Source organism: Muscardinus avellanarius (assembly GCF_963383645.1).
Source record: "Muscardinus avellanarius genome assembly, chromosome: 1".
In the NCBI taxonomy this organism is placed as follows: domain Eukaryota; kingdom Metazoa; phylum Chordata; class Mammalia; order Rodentia; family Gliridae; genus Muscardinus; species Muscardinus avellanarius.
In genome coordinates this window covers 234,385,595-234,405,918 of record NC_137786.1, presented here as the reverse complement: position 1 = coordinate 234,405,918, position 20,324 = coordinate 234,385,595, and the positions used below count along the sequence as shown (strand labels likewise).

The following is a 20,324-nucleotide window of genomic DNA, read 5'->3' as shown; positions in this document are numbered from 1 at the left end:
GTCGGCCAAGAGGCGGAGCCTAACCCTGGGACGCAGCCATTGGGCCGGCCAGCTTCGTTTTTTCGCGGGGTGACATTTCATGGTGTGGCCTGATTGGCCAATGGTTCTGATGAAGGAGGCGGGCTTAGGACATTTCTTTCCTCTGATTGGCTGAGAGGGAGCAGGCGCTTGAAGATTTGAAGGGCGCCGCCATATTGGTTCCGAGAAGCCAGTAGGCGGCCACCTTCTGTCTCCGGGGGCGGGACTTCCGGGGCGTGGTTAGGAAGCGGCTGTGGATCGCCGTGCGCGGTGCAGTCGGGCGGCTGGGCTGTGTGATGGCCGTCAGGGCGGCGGCTATCCAGGGGAAATACGCCTTTCCCGAGCGGCTCCCTCGAATCCTCTCCGCCTCCCCGTGTGGAGGCAGCGTTGTCGCCCCCGCCTGCTCGGTGCTCAGCTCCCAGCGTGCGGCTCGGGAGCCCGTCTGGCCCGCCGTTCCTCCCGAGCGCGCCCTGCTGGCGGGGCCCTGGGCTGAGCCGCCGGGGCAGTGTGTGTTGCCGGGGTGGTGGTCAGGGAGGGCTTTCCGGAGGAGGTGTCTAAGCTGGCGGTGAGTAGGAGGCAGGCAGGCTGGAAGGACAGTGCACGTAGAGGACGGGCTGAGCGTCCTTGGCGGCCCGTCCCCGGGAGCTGGGCGGGGAAGGGGCCTGCTCCAGCTCGCTCGGGCGGATCGGTGGGCCTGGGGAGAAGGAACCGGCCTGAGGGGGCCAGCGGGGAGGGCGCCGGTGGCGGCCTGCACCAGGCCTGGTCCCGGCGTGGTGGTTTGCGTATGGATGGAAGAGCCTGAGAGCGGCACGGATTTACCAGGATTGTGCAGAGGTGGGACCGGAGAAGAGAAAGCGCGTCAAACGGGAGGCTCGGGACCTGTCATGGTGGCCGAGCGGATGGAGCCCCGCGGATGAGTGGGACGGGGAGAAGTCCGCTTGGGGCATGTTGAGGTGGGCAGAGCTCCGAGAGGTGGGTGGGTGGAGGGGAAGGGCGTCAGGGTGACGTCGCTGCATGAATCTGGGCCCCACCTGACAGGGGAGAAGAGAGACGCAGCCCCCCAACCCTGACCCCCAAGAGAAAAGACAGGACACCTGGGGCTCGGTTCAGGGAGGCCCCGATTTAATGCTGGTAACGATCTCGGGAGGTGTCTGTTGTTAATCATCTCCGCGGTGAGACTCAGAGAAGCCAGAGATGGCTTGTGGCAGAGGTTCCATGGTGTGGCCTGGACCAGATGCCAGCGATCCTTCACAGTAAGGTGGGCGGCTCAGAGGTGCCACCTCTGCCCTCCGCCCCCAGGACAGTGGCCAGCGCGGGGAGGGGCAGCCTCCGTACCCTTCCCACGCCCCACCCTCTCCTGTCCTCGTTGGGGGTGGCAAAGGGCATGAATAGAGAGGGCCCCGCAGCCAGGGCCAGCACTGGTCTGGGCTGGGCCAGCCTTCCTAGGCCCGGGCCCCCATGGAGGGAGATGCCCGGTGCGCTGGCTCAGAGCAGCACGCAGTTGCAGCTGTGTTGCTCCATGGCCAGCAGCAGCAGCCTCAGATCACGTGGCGAGTGCGGCGGGTAGCGGATGTCGTTGACCTTCTCCATCCCGGGGCTGCGCAGCAGGCAGGCGCGGTGGTGGGAGAAGGTGTCGAAGGAGAACTTGCCGTGGTACCTGCCCATCCCGCTGGCACCTGCGGAGTCGATGGAACACGGTGGTCAGCCCTCGGGGGCCAGCCGGGGGATGTCAGGCCGGCCTGGGCTCTGACAGGTGGACTGCGGCAACCCCCGAGCCTCAGTTTCCCCAGCTGTCCAGTGGACTAAGGCGGAGGCACTGTGGGTAAAGGGTTGAGCCCCGCCCGAGGCCGGCCACAGGGCAGGCTGAAGGGTCAAGGGCGCCCGTTCTGGTGAAGCGCAGCTCTGCTCTGAACGGCTCTGTCATCCGGGCAAGTGACTGCTCAGTCTCCTCCGGACGGTGGCGCCCTCGGGGTCGTGGAGGGAACTAAGCAAGTGTTCAGAGCCAGGGACGCCAAAGCAAACGCTGTGTTGTTGAGTTTGCCTCAGTGTCCAGGAGGGAAGGCAGGCAAGGACCAGGCCAGAAGTCCTGGACAGCCGGGTGGAGCCAGTGGTGAGGCCAGAGGGATGGGAGTTGACCATACCCAGAGGGCGGGTGGGGCAGGGGCCCCTGCTGGGGTGGCCCAGCCTTGGAGGTGGTGGCTTGCGGCCGGCTAGGGCCATGCTTGGTGTTTGGAGCAGGGGCCGGGGGCAGACAGAACCCTCTGCCGAGTCAGACCAAGGTGTTGTGAGTTGGGTCTGGCTTGCTCTGGGGCCCGGGAGCCTCAGGTCAGGTTTGTCTGCATAGGCTATGCCCCTAGGATAGAGGAGGTGGGATGTGGGTTGGCAGTGACCGGGCTCGGGGAGGCCCGAGGAATGGGGGCCAGAGCCAGGGCTGCGGCCCACCCACCCCAGCGTGGCCTCTGCTGTGCTACCTGCCCCCCAAGAAGGGTCCAGGCCCCCCAGGACGGCTGGCCGGGCCTGCGGCATGCATTCTAATGCTGAGTGTGGGCAGGTGGCGGGCCCTTTCACTGAGGCAGTGGGTTCAGGGAGGGGAAGTGATGCCCCCTCCCCGTCACCCAGCCTCCTGGGGCTTCCTGGGACCAGCTCTAGGTGACTTGGGGGTCAGGGCTTTGCAGCTGTGATGGGCACAGCCTTCCCCAGGCAGGGAGCATGCCAGAGGTGCCCGGGTTGGGCCGCAGGATGTGTGAGGGGCGGCACACGACGGTGGCAAGGAGAGGACAGCCCAGGGGCTGTGCTTGTGGACAGATGGGCAGATAGGTCACCTGCGGCACAGCAGGGGCAGGGCTCCGCCAGCACCTACCCACTCCTCCGAAAGGCAGGCTGGCCAGGGTCATGTGCATGAATCCGTCGTTCCCGCAGAAGCCCCCGCTGCTGGTCTGGGCCAGCACCCGCCTGACCACCTGGGAGAGAACGGGGCGCGTGAGGCGCGGGGCAGCTGAGCGGGCGCCCGCGGGGCAGGCTCCCATGGAGCGGCTGCGTGGGGCCTGCAGCGTGCTGGGGCGCGAACTCTCGGGCCGAGGGGCAGGTGACCCGGTGTCACCTAGAGACAGGCGGAGTGAGGAGCAGGCAGTCAGGGAGGCGTCAGGGGGGCCTGATGTGCCTGCAGGGCGGGGAGGGCTCCCAGGCCAGGGGCTTGGCACCACAGTCAGAACCCGCTGGCCCCGTGAAGGCCTCCCTCCTCAGTGTGTGGTCTGTTTGAAGAACGAAAGGCCAAGAGCCCTGGCAGACATGGAGTTGCAGCATCGCCTTTTCTTTGGCTCCACTGCGTGTGGCCTCAGGACGTGGTCGTGTCGGGGCTTGTCTGACGGTGGAGGGAACCTGCCTTCTACCCCACCACTTTTGTGGTAACTGAAAATATCTAGACATTGTTGAACGTCCCAAGGAGGCAGAATCTTGCACACTCCCAGCGGTCACCTTGAGACCAGCCTAAGGCTGGGGGAGGGCGAGCACAGGGGGCCCGAGGTGCACAGGGCAGGCAGTGCTAGGACCAGTGCTGGGCGCGGTGAGCCCACGGCCAGCTGCCTGTGTAGGGCTTTCCAAAGGGACAGAGTAGCCGGGCATGGTGGCGCACACTTGTAATCCCAGCATTCGGGAGGCTGAGACAGGATCACGGTTCATGAATAGCCTCAGCTACTGAGTGAGGCCCTTTGCAACTCAGTGAGACTGTTTCAAGAAATAAAAGATCAAAAAATAGGGCTGGGGGCATAGCTCGGAGGTAGAATGGCCCTGGGTTCTGTCCCCAGTACCGCCAAAAAACAAAAACAAAAACTGTACAGACTTCCTGAAGGGCAGGGCTCCTTGGAGGGATGGGGCAGAAGAGGTGTAAGAGGCGCCCAGAGCTCGCGTACAGTCGGAGGAAGTGTCACTGACCGAAGGCAGGACACAGGTTCTCCCAAGCCTGGGACAAAGCCCGCAGCCAACAAACACGTGAGTCCATTCTGACCTAAGTAAGTGACTCGAGAAACAAGTCTTAGCCAGGCACGGTGGAGCACGCCTGCAGCCCCAGCACTTGAGAAGCTGCGTCAGGAGGGTCACAGGTGTGAGGCCAGCCTGGGCAGGTTAGCGACACTGTCAGCAACTTCGTGAGACCCTGTTTCGAGATAAAAAAAATAGAAAGGACTGGGGGTGTAGCTCAGAGGTAGGATGCCCCTGGCTTCCATCCCCAGTACCACATCAGATCACGGGCGCAGAGGGTGTATGACAGGAGCCGGCCCTGAGCAGGTAGGGCCTAGCCGCACCACCTGCCCTGAGCAGGATGCGGCCTTGCGGAGTGCTGGCGTTGGCCCTGCTGGCCACGTGCCGCTCTCGGGTACCCGAGGCAGCCCCTGCCCCTGCCGCTGTGCCATGCCCTCCAAGCCCCAGGACCCCGTTGCGTTATGAGAAAGGCAGGGCAGGCTTAGTTTGTAGGTGTTGGAGAGGCCCGGCTGGCACTGCGTGCAGAGTAACTTAGTTCATGCCCCATCAGCTCAGAGCTGAAAGAGGACGTTAATGAGGAAGTGTGAAACCTCGGGGAACTTGCAGCGTCGCCGGTAACGGAATGCCTGCGACGCTTTCTTAAGTTTGTTTTGTTTTCTTTTTTTTTTTTTTTTTTTTTTTTGTGTGTGTGTGTGTGTGTGTGTGTGTGGTGCTGGGAATTGGACCTAGGCGCATTCTACCCCTGAGGTATACCCTCCCCAGTCCGATTTTAATTTTTTAAATTTGAAACAGGGTCTTGCTAAGTTGCTGAGAGCTTCCTTAAGTTCCAGAGGCTGGTCTTGAACCTGGGATCCTCCTGTCTCCGCCTCCCAAGGACTGGGATTAGAAGTGTGCACCGCCATCCTCGGCTACTTTCCTAGTTCTGACATGTCCAGGCCCTGAGGCGGGGGGACTGGGTGTGGGGCACATCTTTGTATCTTTTCTGTACTTCTAAAATTACTCCCAAATAAACATTTTTTAAAGAAGTGTTGTTCAGACAGAGTTGAGAGGGACCGGAGGGTAGGGGGGCAGTGGGTGCCTCTCAGTAAGTCCTGAGCTGGGGGTGCACCTCGTGTGGCCCCAGGGGGCTCTGCAGGTTCTACTCCGGGTCATTCCCTAGGGTGGGGGTGGGGGCACCGTGGCCATCAGGCCTAGATAATGTGGGGAGGGATGTAGGGGCTGATCCAGAGAGGACACTGGGCCTGGAGAAGACCCCCACCAGCTGCTTCCTGGTGGGGCAGGGAGAGCGCCAGGAAGCCACTGTGCTGCAGTCCTGTGCCTGCCCCGCGGGATCGTCCTACCACTGACCCTCCCCTGGCCTGCTGCTGGCATTTGGCCCCACCCTGCCCGGGCCTGCCGGGCCCCACCTGGTCGCTGTTGGAGAAGGCGTACAGGGCCAAGGGCTTCTCCCGCCGGTTGATGAAGGCGATGGCCTCATCCAGGCTGCTCACAGTCAGCAGGGGCAGGATGGGCCCAAAGATCTCCTCCTGCATCACCGGCTCTGTCTCCTGCACGTCCACCAGCACCGTGGGCGCTGTGGGCACGGGGGAGCTCAGCTGGGACACCCCTGGGGAGGGGCTTGGCAGGGCCGGGGCTGAGTGCCAGGCCCGGAGTCCTGGGTCCGACCTAGGACCCTGGGACGGGGTCCGCACCCGGCGGTTCTGAGCCGCGGCACCAGAGTTTGGAATGAGATGTCACAGGCTCAGAACCACAGTGACGTGGGCCTTCGCGTCCTGGAATCGTGGCCCCCGGAGCCCTGGACTCGGGCTGGGTTCCCACACCGAGTGGGCCGTGGCTTCAGCCCCAGCCCATGGAAGGCGCGGCGGGGGAGAGGACTCACCAATGTAGCGGGCACTCTCGTCGCTCTGGCCCCCGATGGCCACGCGGCCACAGCCCAGCAGTCCCTGCAGCCGCTTGAAATGTTTCTGGTTGATGATGCGTCCCAGACTGGGGGAGTTCTGGGGGTTGTCGCCATAGAAACGGGTGATGGCGCTCTGCAGAGCGGGCAGCAGCCTCTCCTGCATCTCACGGCTACACAGGACGTAGTCAGGAGCCACGCAGGTCTGGCCGGCGTTGAAGTAGCGGAAGAAGGCCACACGGTTGGCCACGGTCTGGGGGTCACAGTTGTCGTCCACATAGCAGGGGTTCTTGCCCCCCAGCTCCAGGGTGACAGGTGTCAGATGCTTGGCGGCGGCGGCCATGACGATCTTGCCCACATGAGGGCTCCCTGGAAGTGGAGATACAGAGTGGGCTTCAGCCTCCCTGGGCAGGCCAGAGGGCCTTGGCCTGGGGCTTCGCTCCTCCCTGCAGAGGTGCTGCCAGCCCGCAGCCAGGGCCTCCCGAGAGGCAGCCTCGATCCTGCACACGCAGCGCTGAGTTGACCCCAGCTTCCTGAGTGGGCCCTCAGCTCACCCTGGCCCACCTTGCCACGTTTCTCCCCTCCCCGCCTCTCCTCCCTGGAGAGCCCCTGGGTGACCTGTAGTGCCCCAAGGCCCGAGTCTGCTCACTCTGGCTGATGTCTGGGTAGCTGCCTGGAGCACTCCCTCCCCGAGTCCCTGGGTCTCAGAGGCCCCTCCCGGGTACCAGGCTCCTCCCCCCGCTCCTCCCTTGGCTCAGGTGGGGCCGCGCCTTCCCCAAGGCCCCTCCCATTGCTGCCCGCCCCGCAGGCCTTGTGTGCTGTCTGCCACTATTAACTCAGAGGTTTTGTCTGTCCAGCACCTTCTGAACCCAAGGCCCAGACAGCACCAGGGCCTGTGGGCTCAGCACATTTGCTGATTGAAGGAGAGAAAGGATGTTCCCAAGGGCCACATTCTGTGGTCCAGGACTCCCTCCGTGAGTTCTGCCCATCCTCCGCAGACCTGGGACTTGGGATTGCCCCAGTTTTACAGCCAAGGAGAAGTCGGGGTGCAGCAGAGAGGCCAGCAGAGGCTGTCCACCCTGCCTCTTCTCCCACCTGGAGGGGACTGCGGGAGCCACGGCCCTTCCCCACAGCGGGGACAGATAGCCCCCTTTGCTCCTGAGGCCTCCCGGTCACCAAGTGGGGCAAACCGGGCTTTTCCCGGACTCGGGGCAGCGTCTCTTCTCTTCTGACCACGTCTGGACACCAGAGGCCCGAGGTGGGCCAGCTCAGCCGGAAGCGCTGCCGCCGCCTCTCTATCCGTCTTTCATCTCTTCGGTGCAAAGCCAGGTTGTGTCTGGGCCACACTGCCCATGCTGGGTGATAGCAGTGACCATCCTGGCCAGCGGGGTGACCCAGACGGCACTGCGGCCCTCTTCACCCAATCCAGGCCCTCATGTGTCTAGCCCTCGGGGAGGGCCATGGGGCTCATAGGGTCATATATAAGGCTGCAGGGACAGTGGGGTCAGGTGTAAGGGGCTGGCAGAGTTGGAGCTCGTGAACACATGAGCCTGGCTGGCAGAGACGGGCTGTGGCCCTGGACACGGGAATCTGTCCCCTCAGATGTTTTCTTTCTTTCTTTCTTTTTTTTTTTTTTTTTTGGTATTGGGGATGGAACCCAGGGACATTCTGCCTGCGAGCTACACCCCCAGCCCTATTCTTTATTCTTTATTTTGAAACAAGAGTCTCACTGAGTTGCAAAGGGCTCCTCCTGTCTCAGCCTCTCAAATGCGGGGATTACAAGCCACCACACCCAGCTTCCCCAGATTGTCTTTGTGGTGCTGCATGCGGATGGAACCCAGGGCCTCACACACACTAGGCAGGCGCTCTCCTCCCGGGCTACATGCCTAGGCCTTTTTATTTTGAAACAAGGTCTCACTGAGCTGCTGAAGCTGGTCTTAAACCTTCAATCCTCCTGTCTCAGCACCCGCCTCCCCATTGTAGGGATTACAGGTGTGCACCACCACGCCCGGCTCACTCCATCCTTTTTTAAGGGCTCCTGAGGGTCCAGGACTGCTCCAAGCCTGGTTGAGAAAGGCAAACCCCCAGGGCACCCCCCAGCACTTGCCCCTGGAGAGGTCAGGGTGCAGCGGAGAGGTCTCTGGAGGCTGTCTGCCCGACCTCCTCTCCTCGCCCAGCCCGGGTCCTCCCTGACTACCTTGCTCTCTCCCAGCTTCTCAGCCAAGGACCCGAGCCCAGGTGTGTGTGAGGGGCGCCCCCGGCCTCACCTGTGAAGAAGATATAGTCGAACTTGTGCTCCAGCAGCTGCGCGGTCTCGGGGGGCCCGCCCAGCACCACGGCAAAGCAGCTCTGCAAGGTGCCAGGGCAGAGGGCTTCCTCTGGGACCCCCGTCCAGAGCCCAGAGGGTGGCCTGCCCTGCCTGGACCCTGCCCCTGCCTGCCCAACCAGGGCTGGGGGGTTAGGGTGAGGAGCAGGGGACCCCAGGGGACTAGGGACCAGAAGTCCCAGTCCAACAGGGATGGGGCTGGCACAGGGCTGGACAGGCAGAGACGGCCAGAGTAGACACGGACCCCCAGGGACAGGCTGGCCTGGCCGCTTCTCAAGGGGAAACTGAGGCCCAGGGGAGGTGACTTGGCTAAGAGGCCGCATGGAGTTAGGAACTTGGGCCCGCCCACGCCAGGGGTCGTCCAGGCCCTGGCCCCCGCCTGGCCCTGCTCACCTGGTCCAGGTAGCGGGGCAGCACCTCAGCCAGGACCTTCTCGATGTTCTTGCTGACCTCGGACGGCTTCAGGACCACACAGTTCCCTGCAGAGCGGCGCAGGGGAGGCTGGGGCAGGGCGCTGGAGTCCGCACCCTGCGGGGCCCACGCTGACCTCACCCACTCTCAAAGGTAGCATCCAGTTGAGAGTGGCGAGGCCCCGCACCTGGACAGCGGGCCAGCTGGGGACCTGTGGGGTCAGGTGGGAAGGCGGCGGCTTCGCGCTCACCTGCCGCGATGGCCCCCACCAGGGGCACGAGCGTGAGGTTCAGGGGGTAGTTCCAGGGAGCTATGATGAGCACCAGGCCGAAGGGCTCCTTCCGGATGAAGGCCGAGTCCAGCTGTGTGGCCTGGCCGGAGGCCGGACGAACAGTGAGGCCCAGGGAGGCCATCCCGCGGGAGCCAGCAACCCCCCTCCCCCCGCCACCCACCAGGTTCTTGGACACGCTCTCATCCTTCATCCAGGCCCGCAGGTTCCTGAGGGTCGAGTCAACCTCGCTCTGGCTGATGGCAATCTCAGACACTTCCGACTCGAAGACAGACTGTGGGGTGGGGAGGTCAGGGCTGGGGCTGGAGCCCAGGGAGGGCTAGCCTGCACCGGCGGCGGGTCTGCGCCTCTGTACCCGTCCATCCACCCACCCATCTGCTAGCTCGAGGCCCAGTGTGCGCTTCCTGGGTGCAGTGCCTTCCTGTCCAGGAATACAGTGACCAAGAGCCCTCTGTGGCCAGGCACGCCTGTAATACTAATACTTGGGAGGCTGAGACAGGAGGATCACAGGTTCAAGGACAGCCTCAGCAACTTAGACCCTGTTTCAAAACAAAACCAAAGCTGGGCATGGTGGTGCACGCTTGTAATCCCAGCATTTGGGAGGCTGAGTCAGGAGGATCGCAGGTTTAAGGACAGCCTCAGCTACTTAGTGAGGTCCTTTGCAACTTAATGAAAGCCTGTTTCAAAAAAAAGAAAAGAAAAACAAGGCTGGGGTGTAGCTAGGAGATAGAATGCCCCTGGATTCAACCCCCAGTACCAACCAGCGAACAAAACACAACATAACTCTGCAGGGCTGACATGGGACAGCCACCATGGTCACGAGAACATCAATAAATGCTCTGAATCGTGCAAGTACAGCAGGCTGAGGGCGTGAGGATGTGGGACACACGTGTGCGTGCGCGTGCGCGTGCGCGTGTGGCCTGCTTTATACAAGAGGGTCAGCACAGGCCTCCGGGAAGAGTTCACATCTGAGCGGTGATCTGCAGAGGGTGAGGGAGAGGGAGCGCCCTGGGTACCCTGGGCAAAACCCAGCAGGTGCCGGGAGCGCGAGTCTAGGAGAGCAGGCCACTCCTCAAACCCTGACTCCACCTTTCCTGCCTGTGGGTCTCGGGCAAGAATATGCCCTCTCTGAGCCTTCCCTAGGGGTAAATGGGCGTGGCCCGCACCCCAAAGCAGAGCTGGAGGGGCTGAGAGGACGCTTCCCGCTAGAGGTGGGGACAGTGGCTGGCTGCGGTCCGAGGGGAGGACTGATTGGATTTTCTGGGCCGCTGCTCCCATTGTTAGGCTGGGGAGTCAGGATGGGAAAACAGACGTGAAATCTGAGCTGTAGGGAAGAGGGGACCGGACAGCCCGGGCAGGCCCGGCGCGCCAGCCAGCAGCTGGCAAGGGCTCGTGGTGGCAGGAGTCAGGCTCCAGGGAGCCGCGCAGGCTGGGGAGGGGCCCACACTTGGACCCTGGATTTTGGGCAGGGAGGCCAAGCATGGGCCCGACTGGGGGCAGGTGGGGCACTGCCTACAGGGAAGTGTATTTCTGGGCTCTTGGGAGGTTCAGCAGAGGCCGTGATGCCCGCTGTGCCCCGAGCGGGCCGAGTCCTGCAGGGCCCACCAGACTCGCAGACAGAGGTGGCCCCCCCCCCGCCTCTCTCTGTCTCTCCCTCTCCCTCCAGCCACAGCGGCCTCTCAGCTTCTCAAACACAAACCGTGGGCTGGAGCTGAGCTTAGTGGTGGGGCAGGCGCGGGCCCCCGGTGCAGCAAGAACAAAACCAGAACCCCGCGGACCAAGTCCCCCTTCCTCAGGACCTGGGCATGTGCGCTCTCCTCCTGTCTCTGCTCCAAGGCCCCCTCCTCAGAGAAGCCTTCCCCAGCCGCAGGGACCAGGGCGGGCCCCGCCCTCTGCGCCACGGGGCGTGGCCCGGGCTTATTACCACCCAACACGCCATGTCAGTACCACTTTTTTTTTTTTTTTTGGTGGTACTGGGGTTCCTGGAAGCACTTCTACCTCCGGGCTACACTCCCAGCCCTATTTTTATATTTTTTATTTGGAAACAGGGTCTCCTAAGCCAGTGCGCGCGGCTGGCTTCGAACCTGCGCGATCCTCCCGTCTCCGCCTCCCAAGCGCGGGGATTACAAGCGTGCGCCACCACGCCCAACTTTTTTTTTATTTTGAAATAGGGTCTTACTAAGTTGCTGAGGCTGTCCTCAAACCTGTGATCCTCTTGTCTTGGCCTCCCAAGTACTGGGATTACAGGGGTGTACCACCACTCCTGGGGCTGTGTCACTATTTTGTCTTATCTATCTATCTATCTATCTATCTATCTATCTATCTATTTTTGTGGTACGGGGGGTATTGAACCCAGAGGCGTGTACCTCCAAACCACACCTCCAGCCTGATTTTTGTTTTGTTTTGTTCTTATGGCACTGGGGATTGAACCCAGGGGCATTCTACCTCTGAGCTACACTCCCAGCCCTATTTTATTTTTATTTGGAGACAGGGTCTCTCTAGGTTGATGAGAGTCTCACTACTTGGCTGAGGCCGAGACTGCGATCCTCCTGTCTCAGCCTCCCAAGTCCTGAGCTTACAGGTGAGCGCCACCACGCCTGGTTCCGATGATTATTTCTTATTTAGAAACAGGGTGTCGCTAGGTTGATGAGGGTCTACCTGCTGACCTGCGATCCTCCTGTCTCAGTCTCCCAAGCACTGGGGTCACAGGTGCACCTCCGCGCCCAGCTCTGCGTCACTATTTCTTTGCTGCTGCTTTGCCCCCCCCAAGACGGTCACCTTGCCCAGGTCCTCGGCCAGCGCGTCCTGCAGCCCCTGCCCGGATTCCCCGGCCCCCGGTCACCTTGCCCAGGTCCTCGGCCAGCGCGTCCTGCAGCCGCTGCTTGTTGTCCCGCAGGAAGCGGCCCAGGCCCTGGAGCTGCGCCGCCCGGAACTCCGCCGGCCGCGTCCGCCCTGCGCCGAAGGCCTCCCGCAGCCGCCGCAGCGTGTCCTCGAAGGGGTCCATCCTGCTGGACAGGGCGGCGTGGGCTGGCTGCCGGGCTGCCCCCTCTTGGGGTGCCCTCCAGCTGCCCGGGGGCCTGCGGCAGCCCCTGTCAACACCCATGCAGGTACAGGGACAGGTACTACCTCGGGGGCCCCCTGTCCCCGCCATGGGGCTCACCCAGACCCCACAGGCCCAAGGGCCCTTCCCAGTGCCCGGAGAGCTCTGGGTATGGACTTGGGGACAGCCACACCCCGGCCCCCAAGGCTGTGCAGGCAGGTGAGGGCCGCTTCTTCCCGTGCCACAGAGATCAGCCCGGGACACGGCCCGCCCCGGCCTGATGCCCTCGGGGAGGTGGGCTGGCCCTCACTCCCCTGGGTGTGAGAAGCAGAGGGATAGCCTGGGGACCTGCCAGATGCAGACATCTCTGTCCTCCTCTGCTGTGACCTAGGGCGCTGTGCGGGGGCCAAGATGGCTGGTGGCAGCCAAGGCTGGGAGACCTTGGGCAGGGCCAGCCGCCTGGCCCTGCACTCGGCTCCCCAGGCACACCTGGGCGCCTAGGCCTCCCAGCCCAGGCCACAGAGGTGACAGCGAGGACAGTCGGGCTTTCCTGTAGGCACCTGCCTGGGCTGGAGGCAGGCCCCCACCAGCTCCCCAGGGCCCCCACCTGTTTACTTGAGGCTCATCAGAGGAGTGCGTGACGCAGTCGGTCCTTAGCCTGGTGCCAGGGACCCGTGGGGACCCTTTCTGGCTCCGCTCTGCCTCCCCTCCCTTTGGGTCTCGGCTTAGCCTTTGCCTCCTCCGGGCAGCCTGCCCGGCTCACGGCCCTGCCCGCTCCCGCAGCGGCCCCTCGGCTCGGCTCGCAGGCCACCCATGCGACTAACACTGTTACCCTGTCCGCCTCCCTCTCGTCCCTTGTCCCTCCCAGGGGGCCGGGAGGCAGCCCTGGCTTGCCTGCTTAGCCCATCATTTGGGTCTTGGGCCCCAAACTCCTCGCCTGTTGGGGGCATGAGGCTAGCACCCACAACGGACCGGGCGTTTATGAAGGGTGGGACCCTGCTGTCAGGGTCCCAGGCCGGGCCCGAGCGGCCAGGTGGGCTGAGCCTTGAGGTCATCCCGGCTGGCAGGACCGACTGCCAACAGGTGAGCTTCCCGCTGGCTTTGGGGCCTGGGCTCCGGCTGTGTGACTGGGGCCAACCGACCCCACTGGCCTCCGGCTAGAGAAGCTGGGTGGTTGCCCGGGGCCAGAGAGGTGGGTTGGGCTGCAGCAGAGGTGGATGCAGGCCTTGCCAGCCTCCAGAGCCACCAGGGCCCTGGCTCCCGGCGCGGCCTCATCCCAGCTGTGTGACCGTGGCAGGGCCCCTGGGATCCTGCCTCAGTTTCCTCACTGTAACATGGGGTTGAGGCTGGCCCCTGGGACACACTGCTGGGGGTTATGGGCGCCTGACGGCAGAAAGCAGTATGGCGTGCTCACAGGAAGGAGTCGGCAAATATTTACACTGTCTGCCTTCTCTCTCTTAGGTTCTCACTGTCCACGCCTGCTGATGGATGGAGGGCAGGCTGGGCCCTCTCCAGCCACTCTGCAGAGCCCACAAAAATGTGAAGAATGGGAGACCTGTGGGCAGGGGCGCTCTGCGGGGTAGGCGGAGGGGTCTGGTTGGAACATGCCAGCAACCACTCCTAGCGACCTTGAGGCCAGCTCTCCCAGCAACAGGGCAACAAGACACACACCGCCCTGCAGGGCTGCTGGCCTGGCCTGGCCTTGCCCTGGTGGGGTGGTCCCTCTGAACTGAGGAGGCTGCGGGACCCCGGGCAAGCCGAGCCAAGGCGTCTTCTGTGTGGGGTCAGCAGGGACCCTGTGCTGTGACCTCCAAGTCTGTAAGAAGGTCCGCCCTGATTGTGTGTGTTGTGTGTGTGTGTGTGTGTGTGTGTGTGTGTGTGTGGTGCTGGGGTTTGAACCCAGGGGCCTTCTCCCTCTGAGCTACACCTGCAGCCCTTTGTATTTTGAAACAGGGTCTTGCTAAACTACTGAGGCTGGCCTCAAACCTCCCATCCTCCTGTCTCAGCCTCCCAAGTCAGGAGTACAGGCCTGCACCACTGTGCCTGTTGCCCTGACAACAGTTTACTCAACGACCTGCCAAAGGAAACTGGGCAGGGCAGCCTGAGAACGTGGTTGCATCACAACACAACCCCCAGGGAGAGGGTGCCAGAGTCCGGGGGAAGAGGCGCATGTGGGCTGTGAGCCGGAGCAGGGAGGCAGGCGCCCAGCGAGGTGCCCGTTCCCCAGCCCAACCTCCCTCCTGCCAACCCTCGCGGTGTTAGGCGGGCCCAGACCCTGCTGGCTCCCGGGGCTCAGCCACTGAGGCCCAGGGGTCTCTGTGAGGCGAGGGTGGGTGGGGTGGGAGTTGCTTCGTCATTTGATGGTGAAAAGAAGATGGGCCAGGCCAGGCGAGGTGGCACGCTTGTAATCCCAGCATTTGGGAGGCTGAGACAGGAGGATTGTGGTTCGCGGCCGGCCTCAGCTACTTAGAGAGGCCCTCTGCAACTCAGTGAGACCCTGCTTCAAAGTAAAGAATAAAAAAAATAGGGCTGAGGGTGTAGCTCAGAGGTAGAATGTGCCTGGGTCCCATCCCCAGTACTGAAAAAAAAAAAAAAAAAAAAGAAAAAAGAAAAAAAAAAGTTTCGCCTGGGAACCAGGGAAAGACCGGTCATATCTGTCAAGGCCATGACTTGGGGTTCCTCCAGAAATAATAACCGGGTGCTGGCTGAAATTCTTGCCTATTTAATCCTTCTTTCTGTCTTGATTTCTCAATGTACTCTATGGAACCCAGAGGCATTTGATCTCCGAGCTACACCCTCTGCCCTATTTTGTATTCTTTACTTTGAAACAGGGTCTCACTGAGTTGCCGAGGGCCTCACTAAGTAGCTGAGGCTGTCTACGAACTCCGATCCTCCGGTCTCAGCCTCCCAAATGCTGGTATGACAAGTGTGCGCCACCACGCCCAGCTTCTTTATTTTTTTGGGGGTGGCAATTCTGGGGACCAAGCCTCATACGTGCTGGGTAGGCGCTGTACCACTGAGCTGCCCACAGTCCCGTGCCACAGGCCTAAGGGCATTCTTACCCGTACGGCACGGTCTGCGAGCCCACTGGCCCGGGTTCAAATCCCCACAAATACATTTATTTGCTAGGAGTCACTCAGCAAACGGTGACTCGTTTTCTCCATCTGTGAAATGGGGCAGTTCCCGTAGCCACCCCATAATGCTGTTGGGGATTCAGGCACAAAGCTTCGGAAGTGCTTGGTGCAGGGGTGAGGCCCACAAGTCCCTAGTCACTGAGCCTCTGAATCATTGGTTTTCAGTCAGACTGTGAAGAACAAATGTACCCGAGGGAGCCGGGTGCGGTGGTGCACACACCAGTCATCCCAGTACTTGGGAGGCGGAGACAGGAGGATTGCAGATTCAAGGCCAGCCACAGAAACTTAACAAGACTCTGTTTCAAAATAAAAATGAAAAGCCAGCCGAGGGGTTAGTTCGGTGCGGGGGCCAGCGAGGCCAGGATCGGGGCCTCCCACGAGGCAAGGCCGGTGCTGGAGCCAGCGAGGTCGGGATCAGAGTCCTCCGGGTAGCCAGGCCACTACTGGGGCCGTCAAGAGTGGGATTGGAACTTGCAATGCGGCATGCACAGAGAAATAGCACAGAAAATAAAATCCAGATGCTTCCCCTAATTAGCAAGAACTAGGAGGAAAGGGGTAACAGGAGGAGGTGGAGTAGTAGAAAGGGCCCTATTGAGAAGCAATTAAGGTGACCAATCAGAGGGGAGGGGATGGGGGAGGATGGAATCTCTTTAAAACTCATGAGGTGCGGCCGGGCGTGGTGGCGCACGCTTGTAATCCCCGCGCTTGGGAGGCAGAGACAGGAGGATCGCGCAGGTTCGAAGCAGGCGCGTGCGCTGGCTTAAGAGACCCTGTTTCCAAATAAAAATACAAAATAGGTGTCTGGGAGTGGAGCCTGGAGGTAGAAGGGCTTCCAGGAACCCCAGTACCACCAAAAAAAAAAAAAAAAAAAAAAACTCATGAGGTGCGTAAACAATTATGTCAAAAATAATCACCAATTAAGCATGAGATCCAGGGAGGGGGAGGGAATGGGATGGGGATTGGATGAGGGTTTATCGGATGATATGTACTTGTATATCCTCTCAAGTCTTGTATTCCAAAGTGATGTATGATTACAAAAAAAAATAAATAATTGCCACAAAAATAAAATAAAATTAGTAGCTAAAAATAAATAAATAAAAATAAAAATGAAACAGTATTGTGTATATAGCTCTTAGCTCCTGGGTTCAATCCCCAGCACCAAAAAAAATAAAATAAAAAAATAAAAAAAAAAGAGAGAGAGAGAGAGAAAGTAAAAGAAAGATAGAAAGAACCAGAGGAGACTGGGGAGGGGACCCCTGGTTTGGAGGCCCCAAGGGGAACTTGACCGAATGTGGTGCCAGGGAGGCAGGGACATCAACCTGAGTCCCAGGTGGGGCAGGTGAGTGGACGTGTGGTCGAGGGCCTGGGTGGTCCCCTTTATGACTGCCAGATGCAGGGCACTGGGTGGGCCTCCAAGTTCCCATGCACCCTGGTACCTCAGGGATCCCAGTTATAATCCCCTTTATTTTATTTTATTTTTGTAGTGGTACTGGGGATGGAACCCAGGGGGAATTCTAATCTATACCCGGTCCTATTCTTTTTATTCTTTTTATTTTTTGAAACAGGGTCTCACTGAGTTGCGAAGGGCCTTGCTAAGTAGCTGAGGCTGGCCTCGAACAGCGATCCTCAAGTCTCTGCCTCCCGAATGCTGGGATTACAAGTGTGTGCCACTATGCCCAGCACTTCTTTGTTTACTCGTAACCTGAATTATGGGGTCTCCCAAAGCTCTGGGCAGCAGCCCCTCCGTTCCATGGGGAACTTAGGGTGCTGGGTCCCTCTGCCTGTGGGCTGGCCGACCCCAGCCCCACCCACAGAGAGGCTGCCTGCACCATCCCTGACCCCAGCAGTTCCCTCTGACCCGAGTCCTCCTTCAGGGGAAAGAGCCCCCCAAGGCCCTGCCAATGCCCATCAGGAAGAGGGCGTCTCTCCTGCGGGCCATGCATACCTACCCCCACTGCGGCGAGCAGGAGAAAGTCATCCCTTCAACAGACCTGACTCCTCCGGGGTCAGGGAGCAGGGTCCGCCCAGGGCAGCCCGCTCAGGGTTCAGGGCTCAGGGCGGGGGCCCTCTGCTCCCCACAGGACTTCCTGCCGCCCCGGAGGAGGGGTCCTGGCCACACAACCCCCCAGACTGAGGCTGCCTGCTGCCTCCGGCCCTGCGCCCTGGGCCTCCCTCTTCCGGCCTCTCCAGCCTGACTCTTCCTTCCCCTTTCCGGGCACAGGAGGGCCCGTGTGTGCCCAGTCCGGGCAGCCGGCCACCCGGAGCAGCTGGCTGGCTCCTGGCCCTGACTCATCCGCGCAGCTCCGGCTGCCCAGGATACGGTACCTGAGGCCCCACCAAGCTGCCCGTCCTCCTCGCTGTCCCGCTCTGGCTCTGCCCGGATCGCTGGCGTTATGAAATGCCCCACGCAGGCCAGCCCCTGGGGCGGGGCCGCCCTGGCCGGGTGCCTGCCTTTGGCTGGAGGCTGCAGGCTGAGATTTTGCCATCACTTCCCTGAGAAGCCTCTAGATCCTCTCCATATCCAAGAGGGAGGGCCAGAGCCAGGACCCGAGAGGGCCAGCGCCAGGCTGGGGTCACTCAGCACAGAAGCCCTGGGAACCATGGTGTGAGGTGGTCCCGGTGGCTTGGAACAGCATGGAAGTCCCTGACCCTTTGAAGCCTCCCTTTGCCGAGCCTCAGTTTCCCCATCTACAAAATAAAGAGGCCTGCCGGGCGTGGTGGCGCACGCTTGTAATCCCCGCGCTTGGGAGGCAGAGACAGGAGGATCGCGCAGGTTCGAAGCCAGCCGCGCGCGCCGGCTTAGGAGACCCTGTTTCCAAATAAAAATGTAAAAATAGGTCTGGGAGTGTAGCCCGGAGGTAGAAGGGCTTCCAGGAACCCCAGTACCACCAAAAAATAAATTAATTAATTAATTAATTAAAAAAAAATAAAGAGGCCTGGTCCAAGAATGGCCCGAGTCCAAAACCGGACTCCCAGGACCACACCCACTGCCTGCCGCTCCCGTGTCCCTCATCACCACCCCACACAGCGTCCCGTTCACTGAACCAGCTACCGCCAAACCTGACACTTTACAGATGCGGGCACGGGGGCAGGGCTTGTCCGTGTGGGTCACAGGTGGCAGAGCTTCTTGTCCCAGAGCTGGACAGGTGTCCACCACCACAGAGGTCGCTCGGGGAGGAAGGCGGCCCTCCACCCTCTAGGACAGCGGTCATGATGCCCTGAGTCACCTACTGGTTCTTGCAGTCCTGCCCCCTCCTCGGGAGCAGAGGGGTGCCTGCCTGGGGCCACTGTCCCCACCCTGCACACACCTGTCAGCCAGCGATGCTCCGGAGACAGGCAGGGATTGGGTTGCAGCGTGGGGGAGGGATCCTTTGTGCCACTGCGCTGGCTGCCAGCTGCCGCAGTCCCTCCCCGCTGGTGCCCTGGGTCGGGGCCTCTGGGCCGACCTTGCACCTGGGAGATGCTCCCCACCGCCCCACCCTGCCCTGCCTCCTGGGGCGTCTTGGGGCCCTCTAGCCCTGGCTGCTTCTGCACTCCTGGAGGACTTAGCTAGTGGGGTCTGGGGAGCGATGAGGGGCTGCGGAGGCCCCCTGCCCTCTTGGGGGGGATGAGCCCCCAGCTGCTACCCGTCACGTGGCTCAGCATGTGACAGCTCCGCTCTGCTGCGCTCTGGAGCTGAGCCAGGCAGCAGAGGCAGAGCCGGTGCCAGGCAGGGCTGGGCTGGGGCTGCGGCCCTCAGCCCGGAGCTAGGCCCAGAGAGGTTGCATAGCAAATGGGGGGCCACCTGGGAGGGTCCTGGTGGCTGGGAGGGGTGTTACAGGATCCTAAAGGCTTCCTCTCTGGCCCCAGGGCTGCCAGGAGACTCCCCCTGCAGGGGCTGAATTTGTCTTGAATTCGTGAGCAGCCTGCGTGGAGACTCCAAGGAGACCCACGCTCCGGGGATGGGGTGCTCACGTATGCTGGGCATGCAGCTCCCCCAGAGTGGGAGGCCACTGCACCCCGCTCCCTGCTCCTAGGGGATCAGAGGCTCACTGGGACCTGGCATTGTGACCTAGTGGAGGAGAGCCCGGGATAGATGGGGCGCTCTGGGTGGGGCGCCCGGGGGTCACGCTTCCCTCTGGCTTCGGGTGTTCCCATGCGAGGGCAGGGGCGTTGCTGGGTCAAGGAGATGATGCGGTGCGGGGCGCTGTGGAGGGTGAGCCTCGCAGGCTAGTGTCTGGCCCCTCTGTACCTCTTAGTCCCTTCTGCAGGGGTAGGTAACAAAGCCCACGAGGTCCTGAGGCTGAAATGCTTTAGTTCATGTCTGCGGGTCTGGAAATGTTACCATCCTGGGGCCCCCGCCTCTCTGGAGGAGGCCGAGCCGCTGCCCACACTTCAGGACGGCGCTGTGGCGCACAGGCTGCGCCCTGCGAGTTCCTCCATGCTGAACGGCACGGGCGTTTCCAGGCTGTGCTAACCCGGCCGCTGCGCTGTGTGAAGAGGCCATTGAGCTACTGTGTCCTGAGAGGAGGGGGAGCTGGGCTGACTCCACACCTCGCTGGTACTAGGCGGTGGCCACACTTGCCACTTACCTGTAGCCAGGAGAGGTGGCCCATGCCTGTAATCCCAGGACTAGGGAGGTTGAGGCCGGAGGATTGCAGGTTCGAGGCCAACCTCAGCTACTTAACGAGGTCCTGAGCAACTCACCAAGACTCTGTTTCAGCCAGGTGTGGTGATACAAACAACAAATAAATAAAAGTGGCTGGAGTATAGCTTGGAGCCCCTGGGTTTTTTGTTTTGTTTTGTTTTCGGTATTGGGGATGGAGCCCAGGGGCATTCTACCTCCAAGCTACACCCCCAGCCCTATATTTTATTATTTCCTTCTTACCTTCTTACTTTATTTATTCATTTATTTATTTTTGTGGTACTGGGGATGGAACCCAGGGGCCTTCTACCCCCATGCCACACCTCCAGACCTATGTTATACTTTATTTGGAAACGGGGTCTAAGTGGCTGAGAGCCTCACTAAGCTGCTGAGGCTGGCTTCGAACCTGTGATCCTCCTGTCTCAGCCTCCCAAGTATTGAGATTACAAGCTTGCGCCACCACGCCCGGCTCTTATTCTCTATTTTGGAACAGAGTCTCAGTCAGTTGAGGAGGGCCTCACTAAATAACTGAGGCTGGCCACAAACCTGCCATCCTCCTGTCTTAGCCTCCCAAGTACTCGGATTGTAAGCGTGCACCATCACGCCCGGC

The 20,324-nt window shown here is 61.2% G+C and overlaps 1 protein-coding gene across 1 annotated transcript; it reads right to left on the bottom strand.

Annotated features, from left to right (window-relative positions):
• Positions 1 to 1,503: 1,503 nt before the first annotated feature.
• ALDH3B1 (aldehyde dehydrogenase 3 family member B1) lies at positions 1,504 to 11,920 on the bottom strand (the record flags this gene model as incomplete). The annotated part of the gene is made up of 9 exons (XM_080716061.1): positions 1,504 to 1,694; positions 2,879 to 2,978; positions 5,400 to 5,566; positions 5,873 to 6,259; positions 8,158 to 8,239; positions 8,610 to 8,695; positions 8,878 to 8,998; positions 9,080 to 9,190; positions 11,759 to 11,920. The coding sequence occupies 9 exons, from the start codon at positions 11,918 to 11,920 to the stop codon at positions 1,504 to 1,506; spliced, it is 1,407 nt and encodes a 468-aa protein (XP_080572187.1).
• Positions 11,921 to 20,324: the final 8,404 nt, after the last annotated feature.